We start from the raw sequence: 20,261 nt of genomic DNA on the forward strand, positions 1-20,261 counted from the left end.
GTAGGGTGGGGAGAATCCCTTTTTCCGTGACCCCAGCGGTTGAACCCCGACCACTGTGTAGGCGGGGAGCCCCACGGCGCGGGAGGGCGGTCCACCCTCGGCCCCGCCCCACCACGCCCCGCCCACCTCAAGGCCCCGCCCCTCTCCCCAGGCCCGGCGGGCGCCGGCACCGCCCCTCGTTCCCAGCATGCCGTGCGGCAGCGGCGGCGCGGCGGGCGGAGCCGGGAGGCGGGGAAGCCGTGGCCGTGTGAGCGTGAGGAGCCGCCGCCACCGCCTCCTCGCCGTCCTAGTCCTCCTGGGCCCCGGCGTCGCGGGCCGCGCACGGCCCTGGAAGAGACGTCGCCTCCCCTTCCTCCGCCTCCCCCTCGCCGCGCCGCTCCCGCCTCCTCGTCCTGCGCTGCGGGCTCAGGCGGAACCCGGAACGGCCGTCCGCCTCCCCCGCCCTCCGCCGCCTCCTCCTCCTCCTCGGCTTCCTCCTCAGCCCCGGGCCGGAGCGGAGTGTCGGCGGCGGCCGGTTCGGGCGGCGACTCGCGCTTCTTCGGGCGACGGCGCTTGGCCATGTCGTGTCGGGGAAGGTAATGAGCCGCAGAGCCCCGGGGTCTCGGCTGAGCAGCGGCGGCGGCGGCGGCACCAAGTACCCGCGGAGCTGGAATGACTGGCAACCCAGGTGGGTGACCGGCGCCGAGCCCGCCGCCCGACCTCCCGGCCCCGCCTCGGGCGGGCCGAGGCCTAGGGCCGCGGGGCTGGGAGGCGCGGCCTAGGCCCTCCACCCCCGGGAGCCGGGCGCGGCTTCCTGGGTCTCCTCCCGCCCGGGCTGGGGGAGGAAGGCCGCGGGGCGGCGCGGCCTAAGGGCCCCCCAGCCCCCGCATTTCTGCCCGGGGCGGGAGCCCCGACCCAGCGCGCCCCGGGGAGGCACCGGCTTGGGGCTTGGGTCCGGGAGGGTTAAGCAGGAGGCCTGGGGCGGGGTGGGGACGGTTTCCAGTAGCACCACCTCCCAGGTCGGGGTGTCCGGAGAGCCCTGGACCCTCTCTGCTACCCATTGGCTTCCTGGGTCTCTCACTCCTCCAGCCCACGTGAAGGACCTCGTTAAGTGTGTTCTCTCCTGTGACTCCCACGTGTTAATATTTTTGAAAAACCCCGAAGTACAACTAAGGCCCCTACTCTGTCTTCGGGCTGGGCGTTAGTGGGGCATGAGATGAGGTCGTGCTAATAGGATCGACCCACTCAGGTCCAGGGAAGTAAAGTTTTTCCTCTGAGTGCAGGGACAGTTAACTGGTGAACGGCAATTCATACCTGAGAATGAACTCCGTGGTTACTTAGGAGTAGAGAAATATTTTTCCTCGTGTATGGAGGATTTGGTCTCAGATGCTTTGAATATATTAGGAGCTTTGACTTTTTAAAAAAAATTAATTTAGTTTTCATGCCTTTCTGATTAATCATGGAGCATTTGTGCTTAATTTAGGATTGATTTAGTCTTTCCTGTATTGCTGAGTAAAGACTTGTAATGTTCAGAGACTGGGATTTAACCCAGTGCAAAGAACTCTCTAAATCTGTATACATACATTTTAGGTTCAGTGGATTCATGGAACTTTCATACTTTGGAGCACACTTAATTGAAATTGTCCAGAAATGGGACAGATAAATGTTGGGATGCCCTTTTGCTTCCTGATAGCCACTCCTATTTCAGCAGGGTTTGGGAGTAAAGGATTTGGTGAGATGTTGGAATGTTAACATTTTAAGACTTGATAGAAATATCAAAATAATCTTTGGCTCATGGGTAATACACGTTGTTCTGTTTGATATTCTTTCTTAGATTTTGTGTCAGGTGAGAGCTGATGTATATAACTAGGTGACTTAAAAAATTAATGCTTGACTCTAGAATTGAGATGTTAATTAAAATTTTTTGTTTGCAAAACAGCTTTCATTTGCAAGTGTGTTAAACAAAATTGGTTTTCTAGTATTCTGTAATTGGCATGCTTAGTTTTCATTTTTAATCTTAAATGTGTGAAATCTGATTTTAGACATTTGGTGTATTAGGTGATAAATGAACTTGAGTTTGACATTTCAGAGCTTTCCTTTAACAATGGGTTTTCCATTACTTTTCAGTATTGTGATGGGTACATTTAAGAGAATTTAGTAATCTGTTAGAGGATCTGAAATGCATTTCCCAAATAGCTGTAGAGCTTTTGGAAAAGAAAATGTAGCTTGTAGTTCTAAATAAACGGAGTGGCAAAGTTGCACCCATGTGCTGGTGTCATCTGACTTTGTTGCTGACAGGTATGATGCAGAATAGCTTATATAGCTAAGGAATATGTACATAGGTTATTAATAAATATTACCCATGTTGTTTCTTTCAAGTGCTTTATTTCTTGGAGTGTAGTCATGGGGGGATGGGAGGGAAGGAAGCTTTCTTTGGAGCTCTGCACTGTAACAGTCACAGAACTTAATGCTTAGGTGGATGATACTGTGAGATGCACTTGGTTACATGGAGTAACAGTTTAGGATGTTGGAAATACTTATTTTCTCCTGTTGTTGAGCGAACAGAGAACTATGGACACATCCCATAACACGATTTGTTTGCAAGGTCGCCATGATAGATTTGTTAAATAGCCAATAAAAAAATCTCAGATGTTTGCTAAGTCATAGATTTTCGTAAGTTAAATGAGGTTTTTCTGTCCTCTTCAGAAAGATAACAGGCTCTAGTTAACTGACAGACTGGAGGTTAATCTTCCCACTTGTTTAATTATTTTTACTTAAAAAAATTGTTTGCCTTTTCTTTTTTTTTTAAATAATAATTTTATTTAGTTTTGTATGTGGTGCTGAGGATCGAACCCAGTGCCTCATGCATGCTAGGGAAATGCTCCACCACTGAGCCACAATCTCAGCCCTGTTTACCTTTTCTGTGCCCTTTCTTTTCTGTTTTTTTTTTTTTTTTTTTAAATTTTCTCTTTCGGTTCTGTTTTCCTTGATTTAGGCTTTTGAGCAAGTGGGTTAAAAAATTATTGTCACTTTCTTTTAGTATTAGTTTGCCACTTAGTCGGTAAACTGAGTCTATTATAGCCACACAGAATTCTTCACATATTTTGACAGGAAGTGTTCCAGGTAGCAGAATAGACTAATGTCATTTGGAAACAGAGCAAGCCCACTTTACTAGGAACATGATTTTATAACCTGACTTAAAGTCTCTCTTCTTTTTTATTCACTGTACTCTCAGCATTTAAGAGTGGTTGGGCAAATGAGTGATATTAGGTCATTTTTATTACTTGAAATCTGTGGGTCCTCAGATGTAAAATTTGAGGTGGTTTTGGAATTATCTGGATGCCTCCTTTTTTTTTTAAATAGGAACAGGAATGATGACTTTTTATCACAAAGAAATTTCTGATTTGTGAAGATGGTTTACAGTCTTCCTTCCCTCTTTCATCACTGCCAGTAGCCAAAGTCTGTCACTTTCCTGGTTTTATTTTGGATAATGATGTACCAATCAAGATACAGATCAGAATGATTTGTTTTAAAGTTATATGTGTAACTAGTTGTATATTTTAACATTAGAGTCAAATATAAGTAAAAATGCATAAGAAAGCATGCGGGTCATCAGAAAATACGTAGATTTTACTTCTGTACTTGGGAGTCTTAGCATTTTATTCATTAAACAGGTATATATTGGATGTCTTTTTGGTGCTCAGCTTTATGAACGTTCTAGACTTTTTTTAAGAGGGCTTCTTGTCACGTTGTCTAGGCTAGTCTCAAACTCTAGATCCTTCTGCATCAGCCTGCAGAGTAACATTACAGGGGCATGTAACTATGCTTAGCTATTTCTACTTCTAAATGGATGAAACTTCATATTAGAAATATCTTCTATTTTTGGTAGAATGAAGACAGATCAGGGTCCTCAGAAGTACAAATATCTTTTATTTTTCCATGCAACAGATAAAAAATGGAAGTGTTTTGAAATTAAGAAGTCAGTTACTTGTATGTTTAATGTGAGAAGCCGAAAATTTAAAACCAGAGTTGTCTGTTCCATCTTTTATGCATTTGTATTAAGTCTGGTATCCATAGGTACATAATATGGTGAAATACATAAATGATAAAGTTAAATAGAGTTACGCATTTCATAGCTGTAAGTGTATCTTTAAATGGAATTTAACGGTGAGGTACGGTCTCGCTGTGTTGCCCAGGCTGTCCTCTTTTGGCTATTTTGTATGAGTGTTTAATGGGGTGGTGGTGGTGGTGGTGGTGGTATATTTTTATTACAAAATTAAACATTCCTCATGAAACATTTGGCAGTTATATCTTAAAAAAAAAAATCTGTTTTTTTTTTTTGTCGTAGTTGGACACAATACCTTTTTTTTTTTTTCTAATGTGGTGCTGAGGATCTAACCTAGTGCCACTTATGTACTAGGCAAGCACTATACCACTGAGCCATAACCCCAGCCCCTGGCAGTTATACCTTTAAACCTTTTTTCCCTCACTGTGTTTCAGTTCCTTTTAAAAATGGGAGTACAATTGAAAGTTTTTCTTTTTTTAAATGGCAGGAGATTATGAAATACTAATTCAGTAAAAATGTTCTAATTAGTAAATATTATATATAGAACTGCTGTCTTCAAGGAGGTTATAGGTTAGTTTGAGAAGTGAAAAAGAACTTTAAAATGGAAAGGCATATGAATATTGTTTTATCATTCTTGGCATACTTGTTTTTATATGTGATGTAGTGAAGATGAGGGTTTAAAACCTGGAGAGTTAGAGGAGGAAAAGCCATACAGTTGAGTGTGGGCAGTGGAAATATGAAATTGGCCTGTGCAATTTTGAGAGTAAATTTTATAATAGGAAAATATAAAAATACCGCAAATTGGTAAAAAAAAAAAAATTGTTTGGTTAGAGATTTGGGGTTCTTGTGAGGAATAATGCAAATAAGAGTGAAGCTAAGAGCTAGAGTGGAACCATGTAGACCTTGAATCATAGTTTAAGTGTATTGCAATGGCTTTAGGGAACATTGAAGTTTTATGAGCAGGGAAGTGGCATAATTTAGGAAGATGAAATCTAGTTGCTTGTAGGAGGGAGGGAGGCAGAGAGCTAGAGCAAGAGAGAGAGAATGTGTGTGTATCTGTGTCTGTGTCCACACAGTAGGAGACAGTTGGACAGTCTAGACAAGAGGCTACTGAGGACCTGAGTCCTATGTTGTTTTATAATGCACAATTTAAATTTTAGACAGAAGTATTCAACTCAGTATGTGGGAACTTCCATAAGCAAAAGCCTTTCATATGTTACTTGGTGTTGATTGAGAATGATCACCAAAGTGATCCTTTTTATCTGCTTATGCGTCAGTTCGCCTTACATGTAAAGTTGAGTATGGTCTATGGTTCTTTTGGAAACAGTGAATTCTCACAACTGTAGGATTTTCTGCCTTTACTGTCACCTGTACAATAGGCATTTCCTTACCTTCCTCATCCTAATTACCTAAAATAGATCCCTGAATTTCATTCGCTGGACTATCTGTTATGAATTTACACCAATTGTTTCTTGTCTCTCCATATTGTTGTTACTTTGGTTACCTGCCTTTGGCTACCTTAGTTTTCTCAGAGCCTTATTTATTTTTATGGTGCTGGGGATTCAACCCAGGGCCTTGTGCGTGCTTGGCAAGTGTTCTACCACTGAGCTGCATCCTCAGATCACCCATTTTATTTTTGAATAATAAAATGTACCTCCCCTTATATAGAGGCTTAGCAGCAAAGATTGTAGAAATATTGTGATTTAATTCCTATATGAAATTGTCAAGCTTATTATATGTGTATTTTTTAAAAATGTAGAGTGTAACCTGCTGTAAAATTTGCTCATATAGAGATATTTGGTTGTTGTTGTTGTTTTGTTTTGGTAATGTAGATTTAACCCAAGGGTGCTTTATCACTGAGCCACAACCCCAGACCTTTTTTTTTTTTTTTTTAACATTTTATTTAGAGATGTGGTCTTGCCTGAGTTGCTTAGTGCCTCACTGAATTGCTGAGGCTGTTTTTGAACTTAGGATTCTCCTGCCTCAGTCTCCCAAGCCAGTGGAATTACAGGTGTACGTCACCCAGGGATATTTGGTTTTCTAACGCTTAATTCACCATCTTGTATTAGTTGATTTGTAAATATACTCTTCTAAGTTGACTTCTCTTCTGAACTCCATCCTGTTACTCAGATAAAATTTATACACATACACATGCACACATATGGGTCTTAATTAAGTCTAATGAATTTTACAGATGTATATACTTCTGTACCCATGACCCCAATCAAGAGAGATATAGAGACTGGGGATGTAGCCCCAGTAGAGTGCTTTCCTAGCATGCATAAGGCCCTGAGTTTAATCCCCAGTACTGCAAAAGAGAAAGACCTCGAGACACACACACACTCACTGACTTCTGACTTCTTCAAGTCACTGGAATTACAGCATGTGCCACTGTGCCCAGCTTCAGATATATTTCTGCTCTGTTCCTCTTTTACTGTAAACATTGCTAACTTACTTGGGGTTTCTGAAGATTTCTGTAACTTCAGGTGGTAGACCCACTACATTACCATTTTAAAGTATTTGAGCCCTGGAATACAAAGGAGCACCTCTACATGGCTAAGTTGATTCCTATGAACAACAGTTTTTGGACCCCTCTACCCTCTCTAGGTAGCCACTATGGCTTTGCTCTGCTTTTTGTGTTTTTTAGCATCTAAAATTGTGCTTCTTTTGACCCCTGCCCTGCTATTTCTGTCTTTTGTTATCCTCTTTCAAAATTTTGCAACAGATCTGCAATGAAAGTGAGCATGTATTTAGCACTTAAGTTTTCCATTTTATTCCTCCAGTTAGTTTAGGTTCCTGGGATCTGAGGCGGAGTGATTTTTCCCTTACTCATGTGTCTTATTTGCCGTAATGCCCGCCCCCAAGCTCATTCCTGCCATAGGGCCTTTGCACATGCTATTCTTGCTGCTTAGAGGTGACTGCAGCTGCTGAGCATCATTTCACTTCACAGAATGCTTGACCTGGCTGCCCTCCTCCTGTCTGGGCCTAAATGTCACCCCCTCAGCAAGAGAAGCAGCTTTTAAAAATACCTCACCCTGGATTTTCTTCATAGTGTGTACTGCTATCTGAAAATTTCACATGTATCTTCCATGATAAAACATAACCTTGATGTATGTGTGTGGTTCTTATATAATTGTTTTACTTCTATATCCTCTCCTACCTTACTAGTGCATCAGTATGTAGTAAACAGTCTATATTTGAATGTCCTTCCTTGAGTAAATTTAGTTTTCCCTTAGTATCTGCAGAGGGATTGGTTCCAGGACTCCTCTGGGATACCCAGATCCTCAGATGCTCAAGTCCCTTATGTAAAATGGTATAATATCTGCATATAATTTACACATATCCTCTCGTGTACTTTAAATCATCTCTAGATTATTTATAATACCTAATATAATGTAAATGCTGTGTTAATAGTCTACTGTATTGTTTAGGGATTAATGACAAGTAAAAACTGTACATACTGAATACAGATGCAGTTTTTTTCCTCATATCTTTTTGGTCATGGATTGGTAGAATCAGAATGTGGAATATGCAAGTTTGTTTCTTACTTACAGTTGGCCCCAGAGTTTACAACCCTGTTACTATAGGGGACTTTTTGAGGGAAACTGTTCCTCTTATAGCAGGCTGGTTAGCCTGAGGCAGCAACTTATAACTGATTGAACAGGTTCAAAAGAACATTGTTCTAAAGGACTGAGGTGGACAGATCTTTTACAGAAGAAAGAATATAGTAATTTAAGATTCTTAAGTTTTATCCTTCTTGAAAAAACACCTTGCTCATATGTTTAAAGTTCTTTTGCACATTGGCCTCTCATATCTATTTTTCCTGTATGACCATTATTTAAAGAGATTAATCACTAAAAAGAAAAGTTCTGGGTTAGAGGCTTCTGGCATTCCATTAGAATGCCTGGGGGAAACAAACTTCTTGATAGTTGTGCACCTGCAGATTGGGGGATTGAAACCCAGATTTCCCAGAATCAACAGATTTCTAAACATAGCGAATTATTTCTTTGTATTAATTTTCATTCCCTTTAGAAAACGCAGATTATATTCCTGTTAGAAACTTTGGAAGTTAGTGTTGTTCTTCATATTGTTTGTAGTATGTCTGAGATCTTGATTCTTTCCTAATTAGATTAGTAAAAAGACCCAAAGATGATCACCAGTATTTTATTTATAAAAATATATATAAATAAATAAAAAGAAGTCCTAGAATTTCTTTCCAAAAATATCTATCACATTTCTTGCCTGTCTTTGTTGTTCTTTGGATAAATGTGAAGAAAAAATGAAAATGTAGCAGGTTTCGTGGCATCAAGCTTCTGAAACTTGAGAGAGGGAGTGTTTATTTATTATAGGAATCAACTTTTAAAAAGAATACAGTTTGTATTGTTTTTGAAGGACTTGAGTTAAGATTCTAGTAAAATTGATTGTTGCTTGAAATATCAATAGCATTTTCATGCATAGTATCTTGTTCATTTTTTGGAAAATACTGAAATTATAAATGATTGTATGGTTTTATGGTTAACAATGTGTACGTGTGTAGTAATCAGTTCATTGACTTTTTTTTTTTTTTTTTTGCAGTACTGGGGATTGAACCCAGCACTTTGTAAAAAAAAGTTTTGAGTAGGACTTTGTGGTGCATGCCTGTAATCCTAGCTATTCAGGAGACTGAGGCAGGAAGTTTGGAGGCTGCCTGGGCAACTTAGCAGACCTTACCTCAAAATAAAGAAATAAAAAGAGCTGGGGGTATTGCTTAGTCATAGAATGCCCCTGGGTTCAGTTCCCACTACTACAAATAAACAGATAGATAAAACCAAAGTTTTGTAAAAGAAGCCTTTTATTTAAAGTGACCTATATTGTGTAGTTACTATAATGCTAGTATTCCCTTTATTTTTATTGTAATCTTTGAGGATGTAAAAATTGCATCATTATTTTCCCTGCAATAAGTTAATATTATTTTTAATTGACATTTTAACTGTACACATTTATGGAGTACAGTGCAATGTTTGGATATGTATGTAATGTACAATATGGTGTAATCAAATTGTTAATTAATGTATCCATTACTTGTCCCTTAAATTCTTAGTGAGATATTTGAAAGGTACTCCCTAGTTATTTTAAAGTATGTATTGAGTGTAATCACCTGCTGTGCAATATATATTGAAACTTACTGCTCTCTGAAACTTTGTATCCTTTGACCAACACTTTCCCATTCCTCTTAGTCTATTTAAAAGTCCACTTGCAGTGCTGGGTTGTGACTTTGGTACAGCGCTTGCCTAGGATGTGTGAGGCACTGGGTTCAATTCTTAGCACCACATATAAATAAATGAATAAAATAAAGGTCTATCAAGATCTAAAAATATTTTTTTAAAAAGTCCACTTGCTGCTTTAACATTGGAGAATTAGAATTAGAACCTAGGTGTTTTAGATTCCCACTCAGATTTGTTTGTTTAGCAGTGCTGGGGATTGAACCCAAGGGCACTCTACCACTGAACTTCATCCCTATCTCTTTTTATTTATTTTATTTTATTTATTTTTTTAATTCCAAAACAGTTAAAAAAAAAAAAAAAAAAGCGTTTCCATTAAGTTGGGGAGGCTGGCCTGGAACTTGTGATCTTCCTGCCTCAATCTCCTGAGTCATTGGTGTTATAGGTTTTCACCACCATGCCCAGCTTAAGTGTCTTTATTTTTAAGAATGTGTTCATGTTTTTGCATTGATTGCTTACAGATATTTATCCTAAGATAAATATATCATGAAAATAATAGTGGATTAAGAGTGGGAAGACTAAGTCTTCTGCATTGGCACTAGCACCTGTACCTCTGAGGATTTAATTCTTGGAATCTGAAGGTGAAAGTTTATGAGGGTTAAAGATAAAGTTGGGAAAATTACTTTCAAAATTGTTAAGGTGCTGTACCGATGCTACTTGAGCTGCTATGCATGAGTCAGAGTCTCTTGCTGCCGGAGATGAAGTTTGCAGGTTACGTACTTGCCTAGCACACGTGAGAACCGCCTTCTGCCTCTAACACCACAGGGGAAACCCAACAGCAACAGCAAAACCTTCCTCTTATCTTTTTCCTCAGAAGTTTTTAGAAGTTACTACGCACATGCACACACGCACACACATGCACAAGTTCAGATTTCATTTTTCTTCTCTCAGTATATGAAAGTATATGTGAATGTAGGTTAAAATTTTTTGCAAAATTTGTGTCAAGTTTTAGAGGACACATGGAATGGAATCTCATATAAATGTTAAATTTCTTATAAATATGGCTTGACATACATATATACTTATATATGCATACTTTGATAAAATGTGGTGGGTATAGAATTAATTGTGCTCTAGTTTGGTGAGTCTGTCTTCATTTCCTAGTGAACTAAACTATGACTGTTTCAAGTTGGCCAGTGAGGAATTTCAGCATAGATCTGCATCATCCTTTTTTTCTTCTTATACTATTCTTACTTTAAAAACTTACTACCAAACTACCAACCGAAATCATAAGCAGCAAAAATAATCTAATCTCTCTGACTATTTGGATATTTAGAAGGGCAGGTACAAGTGATATTAAATAGAGAAAGGGTAGCAGGGCATAGGACTCATGCCTGTAATCCAAGCTACTTGGGAGGTTGAGGCAGGAGGATCCAGAATTTGAAGCCAGCTGAGGAAACTTAGCCAGATTCTGTCTCAAAATAGAAACTATAAAGTGCTGGGGATATAGCTTAGCAGTAGAATACCCTTGGGTTTAATCCCTAGTCCCACAAAAAGAAAATAAAAAAAAGAAAGGGTAGGTTATTCCCAATCCATTTAAGACCCATGCAAGACCAGCGAAACTCACCAAAATATCTGAACATAAGTGGTTCTAGACTGAGAAAAATAACAGTGCATATTTGAAAGATAAATAATAGTATTAAATTATCTCAATTTGGAAATGTATAGTCATTTGAAATGGCATAAATCATTCCTGCTTCTTCAAGTGTGTCCACATCGTCATCTTTTTATATTGCTTTCTGTTATGGATTTTTGTTTTACTGTAAATATTCCTTTTTTGCCAGATGAAATAATATTTCTCTGAGATTTTTTAAAAATAAAATTGTCACTTATTAAAAGAAAAAGAAAGGGTAGGTTAAAAGGTAGGTTGTACTTTGCTAACTTTTACTGTACAATTAGAATTTAAGAACTGATTCTAAGAACATTAGCTAAATGTTGAAATTTTTCTTTTAGTGTATGTATACATAATTTAATTTTTTAGAGTGGAAAGGATGCCAAAGTCATGGAAAGATTGTGCTCTGTTACTATAATTTTAAAGTACTTTGGGGAAGAGGGAGAACCCACATGTATCTTCTAGACTAAGATTTAAAACTTAATGAAATTTCATATCATCATAATGTGTATATACAGCATTAAGCAATCAGAAGATTTTGGTACTATTTTAAATTGAAGTAGTGTAAATTTACTTAAAGTGAGTAAATGCCGTCTCCTAAGAAAAACTTCATTTCTAGGAACATTGATTTTTCTCTTATAAAAGGGAATTATAAAAGTTACTTATTTTAAGCCTCTTAAATCAATATGATTGAAGAATTATGAACAACAACCAAAAAAGGATGGTTTATGTGATTTTTAAAGTGTTTCATAGTTTTCTTAAACTTCAGGCTAAGTAAAAATACCTCAGTAAAATTTGGCTACTGCTGACCACTTTGGGAACATCACTTCTCTGGCTGACTACTGCTCACTAGTATTTTTCAGTGGTTACCAGAATGTCTTCATTATTTTGTTACAGTTAGAAAAATAGTGATTGTTCTGAAAAGTTTATTCCTTTTGCAGCAAGTTGATTTATGACATCTTTTTTTTTTTTTTTTTTTTTTTTGGTTTGGTTTTTGTTTTGTTTAGTACCGTGGATTGAACCCAGGGATGCTTGACCACTGAGCCACTTCCCTAGCCCTTTTTATTTTTATTTACTTATTTTTTGTGGTGCTGGGGATTGAACCCAGGACCTTGTGCTTGCAAGGCAAGCACTGTACCAACTGAGCTATATCCGCAGTCCCTTATTTTTTATTTTGAGACAAAGCCATGCTAAAGTTGCTGAGGCTGGCTTTGAACTTGCAGTCCTCCTGCCTCAGCCTCCTGAGTTGCTGGGATTATAGGTGTGCACCCCTGTACCCACCTGACAGTTTTTGAAAATTTTCTGAGACATTATTATTATTATTATTATTATTATTATTATATATATTTTTTTTTCGGTACTGGGGATCGAACTCAAGGCCTTGTGCTTGCAAGGCAAGCACTCTACCAGCTGAGCTATCTCCCCAGCCCAAGACCTTATTATTTAATTTTTTTTAGTTGTAAATGGACACAATACCTTTATTTTATTTATTTTTATGTGGAGAATTAAACCCAGTGCCTCTCATGTGCTAGGCAAGTGCTCTACCACTAAGCTACAACCCCAGCCCAAACTTATTTATTTTTAAACAGTAGGAAATGCCTATTTCAGAAATGTCCCTGAAAATGAAGGGCTGGTGCTTAAGTAGGCCGTTTACCTTGTATATTTTATCTGATTGCAGGTAGCATGATTCTTGACCAATTTATTGTTTAACAGTATTCTAAGCCTGTTTCTTACCCCAGAATACATAAGATGTGTCTGGTAAGAGTTATTGAGGATGTTGAAAGAAATGAAAGTCCTTTAAAAAATTTACTTGCTGTCTTGTATAATTGCAATGGTGAAGTTGGAAATAGAACCCCAAGGTGTTTTGGATTCTTCTCTCACGGGTATTTATATTTTAAGAGGATTGGGTCATGTATAATTTGAAAATATCCTCTAGATATTTCTGGTAATGTCTTCTTCTTTGTAGAAAATTACTGATGTAGAGTACAAAATTCAGTAAGTGCCTTTTCATGTTTGCCATTGCTTTTAAGGATGTTGCATGTGAAAGGATGCAACTGCACTTGCAGGGTGAAATATTGCTCTCTTGGCACCACATCTGTGGTGTGTACCAATCCCATATTGTGACAGTAACAACCAACTTGACTGTAGTTTTCTTTAAAAGGCTATATGTCCAAATTACATGTTATTTGTTTTTCTTAATATGTTAGAAATGTTTTTTGGTGATCGTATCATTTTTCTTGACCTGTTCAACTGTGAAAAAAGTGGTAATGTTACCTGTTACAAAGCACATTTACTATTTATTTATTTGTTTATGTAATTGGGGAACCCAGAGGCATTCTACCACTGAATCACATCCCCAACTCTTTTATTTTTTTATTTTAAGACAGGGTCTCACTAAGTTGTCAGTGCCGGTCTTTTAACTTAATGATCCTCCTACCTCAGCCTTCTGAGTTACTGCCTTAACAGGCCTGTGCCACTACACCTGACTAGCACATTTATTTTTAAGAGACCTTTGTACATTTTAGGGTTATTTTTTAAGGGAAGATTTAAAATATGTAGTACTTAGAAAATCTTTTAAATGTGTCAGTCCCTTGGAGTGTGCTTGAATTTGTTGGCTAGAGGAATTTTATCAGAATAACTTTATAATCATTATTTGCACATTTTTACGCCTTTGAAAAGATGATTATTTTATATATATATGTTGTTGTTAATGCCTTTTCCCTGATTATAGAGACCCAGTCTGTTTTAGAGACTCCTCTTTTAAGATTCCCACACTGTGTAATTCGTAGTGATTCATAATTTCTCTGTCCTGAAGGGCTGTTTGGCATTTAACTGGAGAACCTTGGTTATGTGTGTGTGGGGGGTGCCTTTCTTTGTGGACTTTCAGTCTTTTTTGTCCTTCCTGTAGTGGGGAGGTCATAGAGTTAAGAGATTTCCTTTCAACCTTGGCAATTTCCCAGGCTGAAAGGGATGTTTCTAGAGTACTTCCAGGACTTGCTGACAAAAGAGGAAGATAAGTGATTCAAATGGAGCCAAAGCGGGGTCTCTTTTGGGTTAAAAATAAAGGCAGGGAGAAAGTCAAATCCATTTGGTTTACTTTAGGTGAATAATTACTTAGCATAAACAAAGTTATTTTTGTGAAAGGAACACTGGATTTGTATTTATGTTGGAGATTAAATACATACCAGGTTTCATAACTAGCAATAATATTCTCAATACCTAGTAAGATGTGAATTTTTGCAGTTGAGGTACAGAGTGTCAGAATACTTACATACCTGAATTAGCAGTGGATTTCATGTCTCCATCACAGACCACGATTTTCTGATTTTACCATCTTAATGCTTTGACTCTGTTTAAATTTTTTGCATTCTCTCTCAGTGGTTAGTTACTGAGAATTTAGCCGAATTTTAGAAGCTATCAAAATAGGCAGTAAATATTAAGAACTTCTAGTTTATTTCTTTAAAAAACAAAACAAAACAAAACAAAATGCTGTATGGATTATCTTAGGCGTTTTTCCACTTATTGACAGAATAAAATTACTGTTGTGCTAGAAATTTAGAATGTTTTACTGATATATTAGTATAGATGACAGTTGAGTTTTACTAATGTCTTTTTGTACCTTGGCTAGGTTAATCTTTTTTGAGCCTTAGATTCCAGCTGTTCTTGTACTTGATTGATTGATTCAGATCCCAGTAATCTGGCTTCATTGGAAACATAGTGACTTTAAGCCAGTGCTACATTTTTGCTTTTCCATTTAGAGTGGGCAAATATAATAGGCAATATAAGACATGAAATGCTGAATTATTAAAAATAAATGATGTATTTTAATTATATTTTATACCGTTAACTATAGAGAAAGGGACTCCTGCATGCTAGGCAGGGAGGGGTTCTACCACTGAGCTACATCCCCAACTCAAGAAAGGCATTTCTTTTAAAGTCAGGTTAATGAGGTGTAATTTACATGCTGTATAACTCTTTCAGTTTTGACAGATGCATAACTAGTGTAATCACCACCAGAACCAAACTATGACCATTCCCCCAAAATTTCCTTGTGTTCTTTTGTAGTCAGTTTCTACTCCTCCCCAGGTAATTTTTGTCTCTCAAAGAATGTCACAGATGGCCGAAGGTGGTAGGTAGCGCTGGCGCACAGGAGGATTGCAAATTTGAGACCATCCTCAGCACATTAGCAAGACCTTAAATAAACTTTTGACCCTGTCTCAAAAAAAAAAAAAAAAAAAGGGCTGGGAGTGTAGCTCAGTTGATGAGCATTCCTAAGTTCAATTCCCAGTAAACTCCCCTCCCCCAAAATGTCACAGTTAATGTCACAGTTAAGGTTTTTTTTTAATTGTAAAATGCACATAAAATTTACTACTTCTAAATTTATTGGTATTAAGTACATTCATGATGTTGTGCAGTCTTCAGTACTGTCTAGTTCCAGAACTTCTGTCATTCCCAAATGAAAACCCTGTACCCATTAGAGTTCACTCCCATTTTCTTTGTCTCAGCCCCTGGTAACCACAATCCTACTTTCTCTATGGATTTACCTGTTGGTGTAAATGGAAACATAATGTGGATGGTCTTTTGTGTCTGGATTGTTTCACTTAGTCTAATGTTTCCCAGTTTACCCATGTTGTAGAATGTGTTAGTACTTCATTCCTTTTATAGCTAAATGATAATCCGTTGTATAGATAATACTGCATTGTTTACTGTTCTTCCTTTAACGGACATGTATTTTCTCACTCTTGACTAATGTGATGGAGATTTGTGTTCAGATTTCTGTTTGAACACCTGTTTTCAGTTCTTTTGGGCATATACCTAGGATTTGTTGGGTTACATGATAATTCTGGGTTGAGCTTTTTGAAGAATGGCCAACCTGATTTCTAAAGTGGCTCTACTGTTTCACATACCAACCAGCAGTGTCTGAAGGCTCTAGTTCTTCCACATCCTCACAAAAGCTTGTTATTTTCTGTTTTGTTTTGTTTTAAGCTGTGATTATCTTAGTGGGTATGAGGTGTTTCCTCCTAGTGGTTTTGATTTGCATTTCCCTAATCACTAATATGTTGAACATCTTAGGTGCTTATCGGCCTGCCCCCCCCCCCCCCTTTCTCTTTTCTTGAGAAATGGCAATTCAAGTCTTTTTGCCCCTTTGAAAAAAGTTTATCTTTTTGTTGAGTTTATGACTTCTCCATGTGTTTTGGGTACTAGGCTTGCATAAGATATGTGGTGCACATATTTTCTTTGATTTTGTGAGTTGCCTTTTTATTCCCTTGAAAGTGTCCTTTGCACAAAAATAAGGTTTAAAAAATGCATATTAAGTAGATTTTTAAAACTCAGATTGCATTTAAATATATTGATGAGGCTGCCCCTTTATGTTTTTGACCTTTTTTGTGTGTTCAGAGATGTAACTCTTAAGATTATATGAGTAGACTATAGTTAAGGAAATTTTAACTTAAAAGAGAAAACTTGTACTTAATTGTAACAATCATAATGGTTTTGGAACTACCACCATCTAGTTTCGTACCCTTTCCTATGCTTTGCATACAGCAGCTACTGTGTTCTCTTGAAAGGCAAGTGTTGTAAGGTGGTACTTTCTGCCTTCAATAGAAATGTGTCAAGCAAGAGAGCAAATTGAAACTAGTATGTAACTACCAGACTCTGAACTAGTGTGGAACACTTTTTGTGTGCTCTGAGTTTAATGAATGAGCTAAGTGATGGGATTCTGAAGCTGCAGAGCGTTTTATATCCCTTATTTAATTCACAGTTTATACAAGCTAACTTATAGTGACTTTTGTTTAGATTTTAAGTTGAGAGTTGGAACCATCTTTTCTTATTTTGGACTGTATTTTTTTCTAGTGCTGGGAATTGAAAACCTTGTCCATGCTAGGCAGGTGCTATACCATTGAGGTATACCCCCAACCCAAAAACACTGTTGATTTTGATAGATGGTTTTGAAGAGGAACTATGGGTTGCAAGTTGTATTTTATAGAATAGTTAGTGGCATGTTAGGTTATGGGACTGAATTTGAGTGGAGAGAAAGGCCTCAATGAAAATGGGCAATTGTTTAGACATTAGGTAATTTTGTATGTCACCTAGGCAGTGGGGAACAATAATAAGCAAAGCTAACAGGCCCCCCTGACCTTGTTGTATTTACAGTCTTGTAAAAGAGTACAGTTAAATGAATGTTTCAAATGGTGTAAGAGGTAAGGGAAACTATTAGGCTCTCTGATAGAGCATATATTGAAGGTGGTCTGAGTCAACTTCAGGAGTCAGAAGCTTTGCAAAGAAAAGTTGAGACTTGAGGGATAAAAAAGAAAGCTAGGATTGGTGAGGGGCCATGACAAGGCTGTTTGAGGCAGGCAGGGATGGAGCAAGGTGACACTAGGCATTGAGAAGTTAGAATGCATGGGGTATAGAATGTAAAAAGATGATTGGTAGAGATTTAGTTGAAAAATGAAGCAAAGTATATAGGGTGATAAGGGCAGGGGGAGTGGCATTAAGTTTGTACTTTTGAGAATTATTTTTGTGTAGTGTGGAGGAAAGATGGGACAGAGATGGCATACAGGTGGGGTAAATACTACCATCAGCATGGATTGCAGGGGAGAATGCAAATGGGAAGGATCTCCAGGGACCTGAGACTAGGCTTTAAAGGGCTCCAAGATTTGGTGGTTTGGTAGAAGAAATTGCTTTAGTGGCCTGAGGACCAGAAAGGGAAGAATCCAGTTGCTTTACACTGTTAGGACCTAACAGGTTATTGGAAAAAAAATTTAAAGTGGATTTTTATTCTGCCTACCTCCTGAGTCTTCCACAAGTCAGCTTCATGCAAGGGCCAAACTGCTCATCCCTACTCAGTAGCCCTGAGAGAACGCTGCTGAGAGGATGAATAGATTGAAGCCAGAAATATATCTTGGATTTAGCAACCTGGAGGTCATAGATCAGTGATGCAGAAGTTGGATCAGTGTGGGATGAGAAGCTAGAAGAGGTGAAGAAATGGGAGTGGGGAGTATAGACAACTCTATTACCTTGGCCCAAAGAACAAAGACAGGTTGTTCAGGTGGAGGGGTATGTGGGCTTGATGGAGTTTTTCTGTTTTTGCTTCTTATGTACTTCTGTATTTTTTAATGAGCAAGATTAAGGAAATTTTACATGTTTAAGGAGAGGATTTAGCTCTGTGAAAAAAGTGGACTCCTCAGGAGCAGATATCTGAGAGAAGTTGGAAGCAGATGGAGTCCTAATCAAGGCCTAGAATTGGGTGCAGATATGTTATCTTTTTCCCCCCTTGGCGAAGTAGAATGCGTAACCCTGGGCCTTATATCACTTGCTAAAACAAAACAACAATTTGAGAATGGTATTGAGATAGTGTGAGTAAGGCGAACTGAAAAAACTTATGGAATTTTAGAGACAAGAAGGCCATAAGCGGCTGTTTCTACCTTGGCAGAAAGTTTGGGGTTTCTAAAGATCTCTCTTGGGTTGAATAGTTCACCAGAAGGACTCACCAAAAGAATTCATGGGAAAATTGTTATGCTCATGGTTACAGTTTATTGCTACTGAAAGATTCATATTAAAATCAGACCTGGCTAAAGGGTACACAGACCTTCCTGGTATGAAGTTTACACTTATTCTTTCCCTATAGAATTGGAAACAGTGTTACTTTCTTGTTGGTATTGATATGTGACAATACTAATGGAGTATTGCTCACTGGGAAGCTTGCTCAACATTTGTGTCCAGAGTTTTGCTGGAGGTTTCATGGCTGACTGCCCCACACCCAACCTTAGTCTCCAGCCCCTCTGGAGGTTTAGTTGTTCCTTGTGACTCAAAGAACCACCATAAATTGCATTGTTAGACTCTTTGGTGTGACCCAAAGCCCTCAGGTGAACAAGGACCCTTGTATTAGTATGACTTACAAGGGTTTAGAGATTACCTTCTAGAAGCTATGGGTAAAAAGTCAGAACTCTCTTTGGGTAAGGTAAAATTCTTCATAGCTTTATGGTAGTTAAATATGTTCTTTTTTTTCTTTTCAGTCTGCAGTGGTTATTTATGAGTGTGATTTCTAATTAAAAATTGGAATAATCCATAAAAAGATAATTTAAGATTTGGTTTTGTAGTCACTTAAAACTTAGGTAGCTGAGGAAATTTCACCAAGAAATTATATTACATTTTAATACTGCAAAACTGTGATGCAAACTCATTATAATTATTATTTTGACATGATATAATTAAATTATTGTATTTGAGCCTAAAATTTTCCATGAGAAATGGTTTGTATAATGAAGACTCTGAGCCTCCCAAATGAATTTTTAGTCATACTCTGTAGAGCAGTGTTTAATAGAAAAGTGATATAAGGCCCAGGGTTACACATAGTTGGACCTTTCCTCCTATCCCTCATGAAAACATGTCTGAATCCAGGTGAGTAAGAGACAAGGATAACACTGGATTTATTTTTAAAAGGTAAATCATTTTCAAGCAGCATCAACTGTTAGTGTGAAAAACTCTGTGTGTCCTACAGCTGCTCTGTGACAGTGATACTATCTTTGAGTACCATTGCTTTAGAGAATAAGTGCATTCCTACCTCTAGCTTTAGTGCAAATTTCATTTGCTGGTTTATATCTGTTACAAATTAGAAATCACTACAAGCGTAAAATCCCTTAATGAACCCAGGTAAAAACAACTTGAAGTAACATGATGCTTATTGCAGTGGCACCACTGGTGTGGTGTTTGCATCAAGTCATTTTGGGGTGCTTTACAGAAATGCTTCCTAATAGGGAATTCCCTGACTTCATATGTTTCATAGATGGCTTTCTTGGGGATGTGGGATTTGTTCTTTCTAGTGCTCATAAGAACTGGTCCACAAGACCATTTGGTCAGGAAATACCATCCCTAAACACACGGTGGATTGTTGATGTGAGGTCCAAGTATTAGGGTCATTCAAAATGAATGACTTCCTAGATTCATTATGTTTTCCGTATATTGAATATAACTAAAATGAGTGGTAACTATATATTTGCATGTGATTTGTATGCCATAGTTAACATTTAAATTCCTTTATGTACCAAAATTTTTGGTTGCCACCTTAAGCCTCTTTTATCCTCTAGGGCTCAGAGTGGCTTTTCTTCTCAATTTTTGCTTCAACATATGAATGCAAGGGGACCGTAGTTCAACTAAAAGCACCTAACTCATGAATGATATTTGCTTCATGTTTGAACAACAAATGTTTTAACCCACTGTCTTCACTAATATTGTAACTACTGTCTTACAGATTGACTTGATGCAAAACATCACAAAGGCTCCATATTATACAGTATGCGATTTTTGAGGTATGAGCTTTAGAAACTTACCTCTCATGTGG

At 38.2% G+C, this 20,261-nt stretch overlaps 1 protein-coding gene across 2 annotated transcripts in view; it reads left to right on the forward strand.

Moving 5' to 3' along the window:
- The first annotated feature begins 217 nt into the window (after window positions 1–217).
- Smg1 (SMG1 nonsense mediated mRNA decay associated PI3K related kinase) overlaps window positions 218–20,261 on the forward strand; it is a 100,294-nt gene continuing 80,250 nt past the window's right edge. Inside the window, exons 1-2 of one of the 2 annotated variants that reach the window (XM_047532800.1) lie at window positions 218–667; window positions 20,172–20,229. In XM_047532800.1, the coding sequence (XP_047388756.1) occupies window positions 20,216–20,229 (14 nt within the window). In that variant the 5' untranslated portion in view covers window positions 218–667; window positions 20,172–20,215. The remainder of the gene's footprint in view (window positions 668–20,171; window positions 20,230–20,261) is intronic. The other variant, XM_047532799.1, reaches the window with a different exon arrangement.

This window comes from Sciurus carolinensis, chromosome 18 (genome assembly GCF_902686445.1).
Source record: "Sciurus carolinensis chromosome 18, mSciCar1.2, whole genome shotgun sequence".
In the NCBI taxonomy this organism is placed as follows: domain Eukaryota; kingdom Metazoa; phylum Chordata; class Mammalia; order Rodentia; family Sciuridae; genus Sciurus; species Sciurus carolinensis.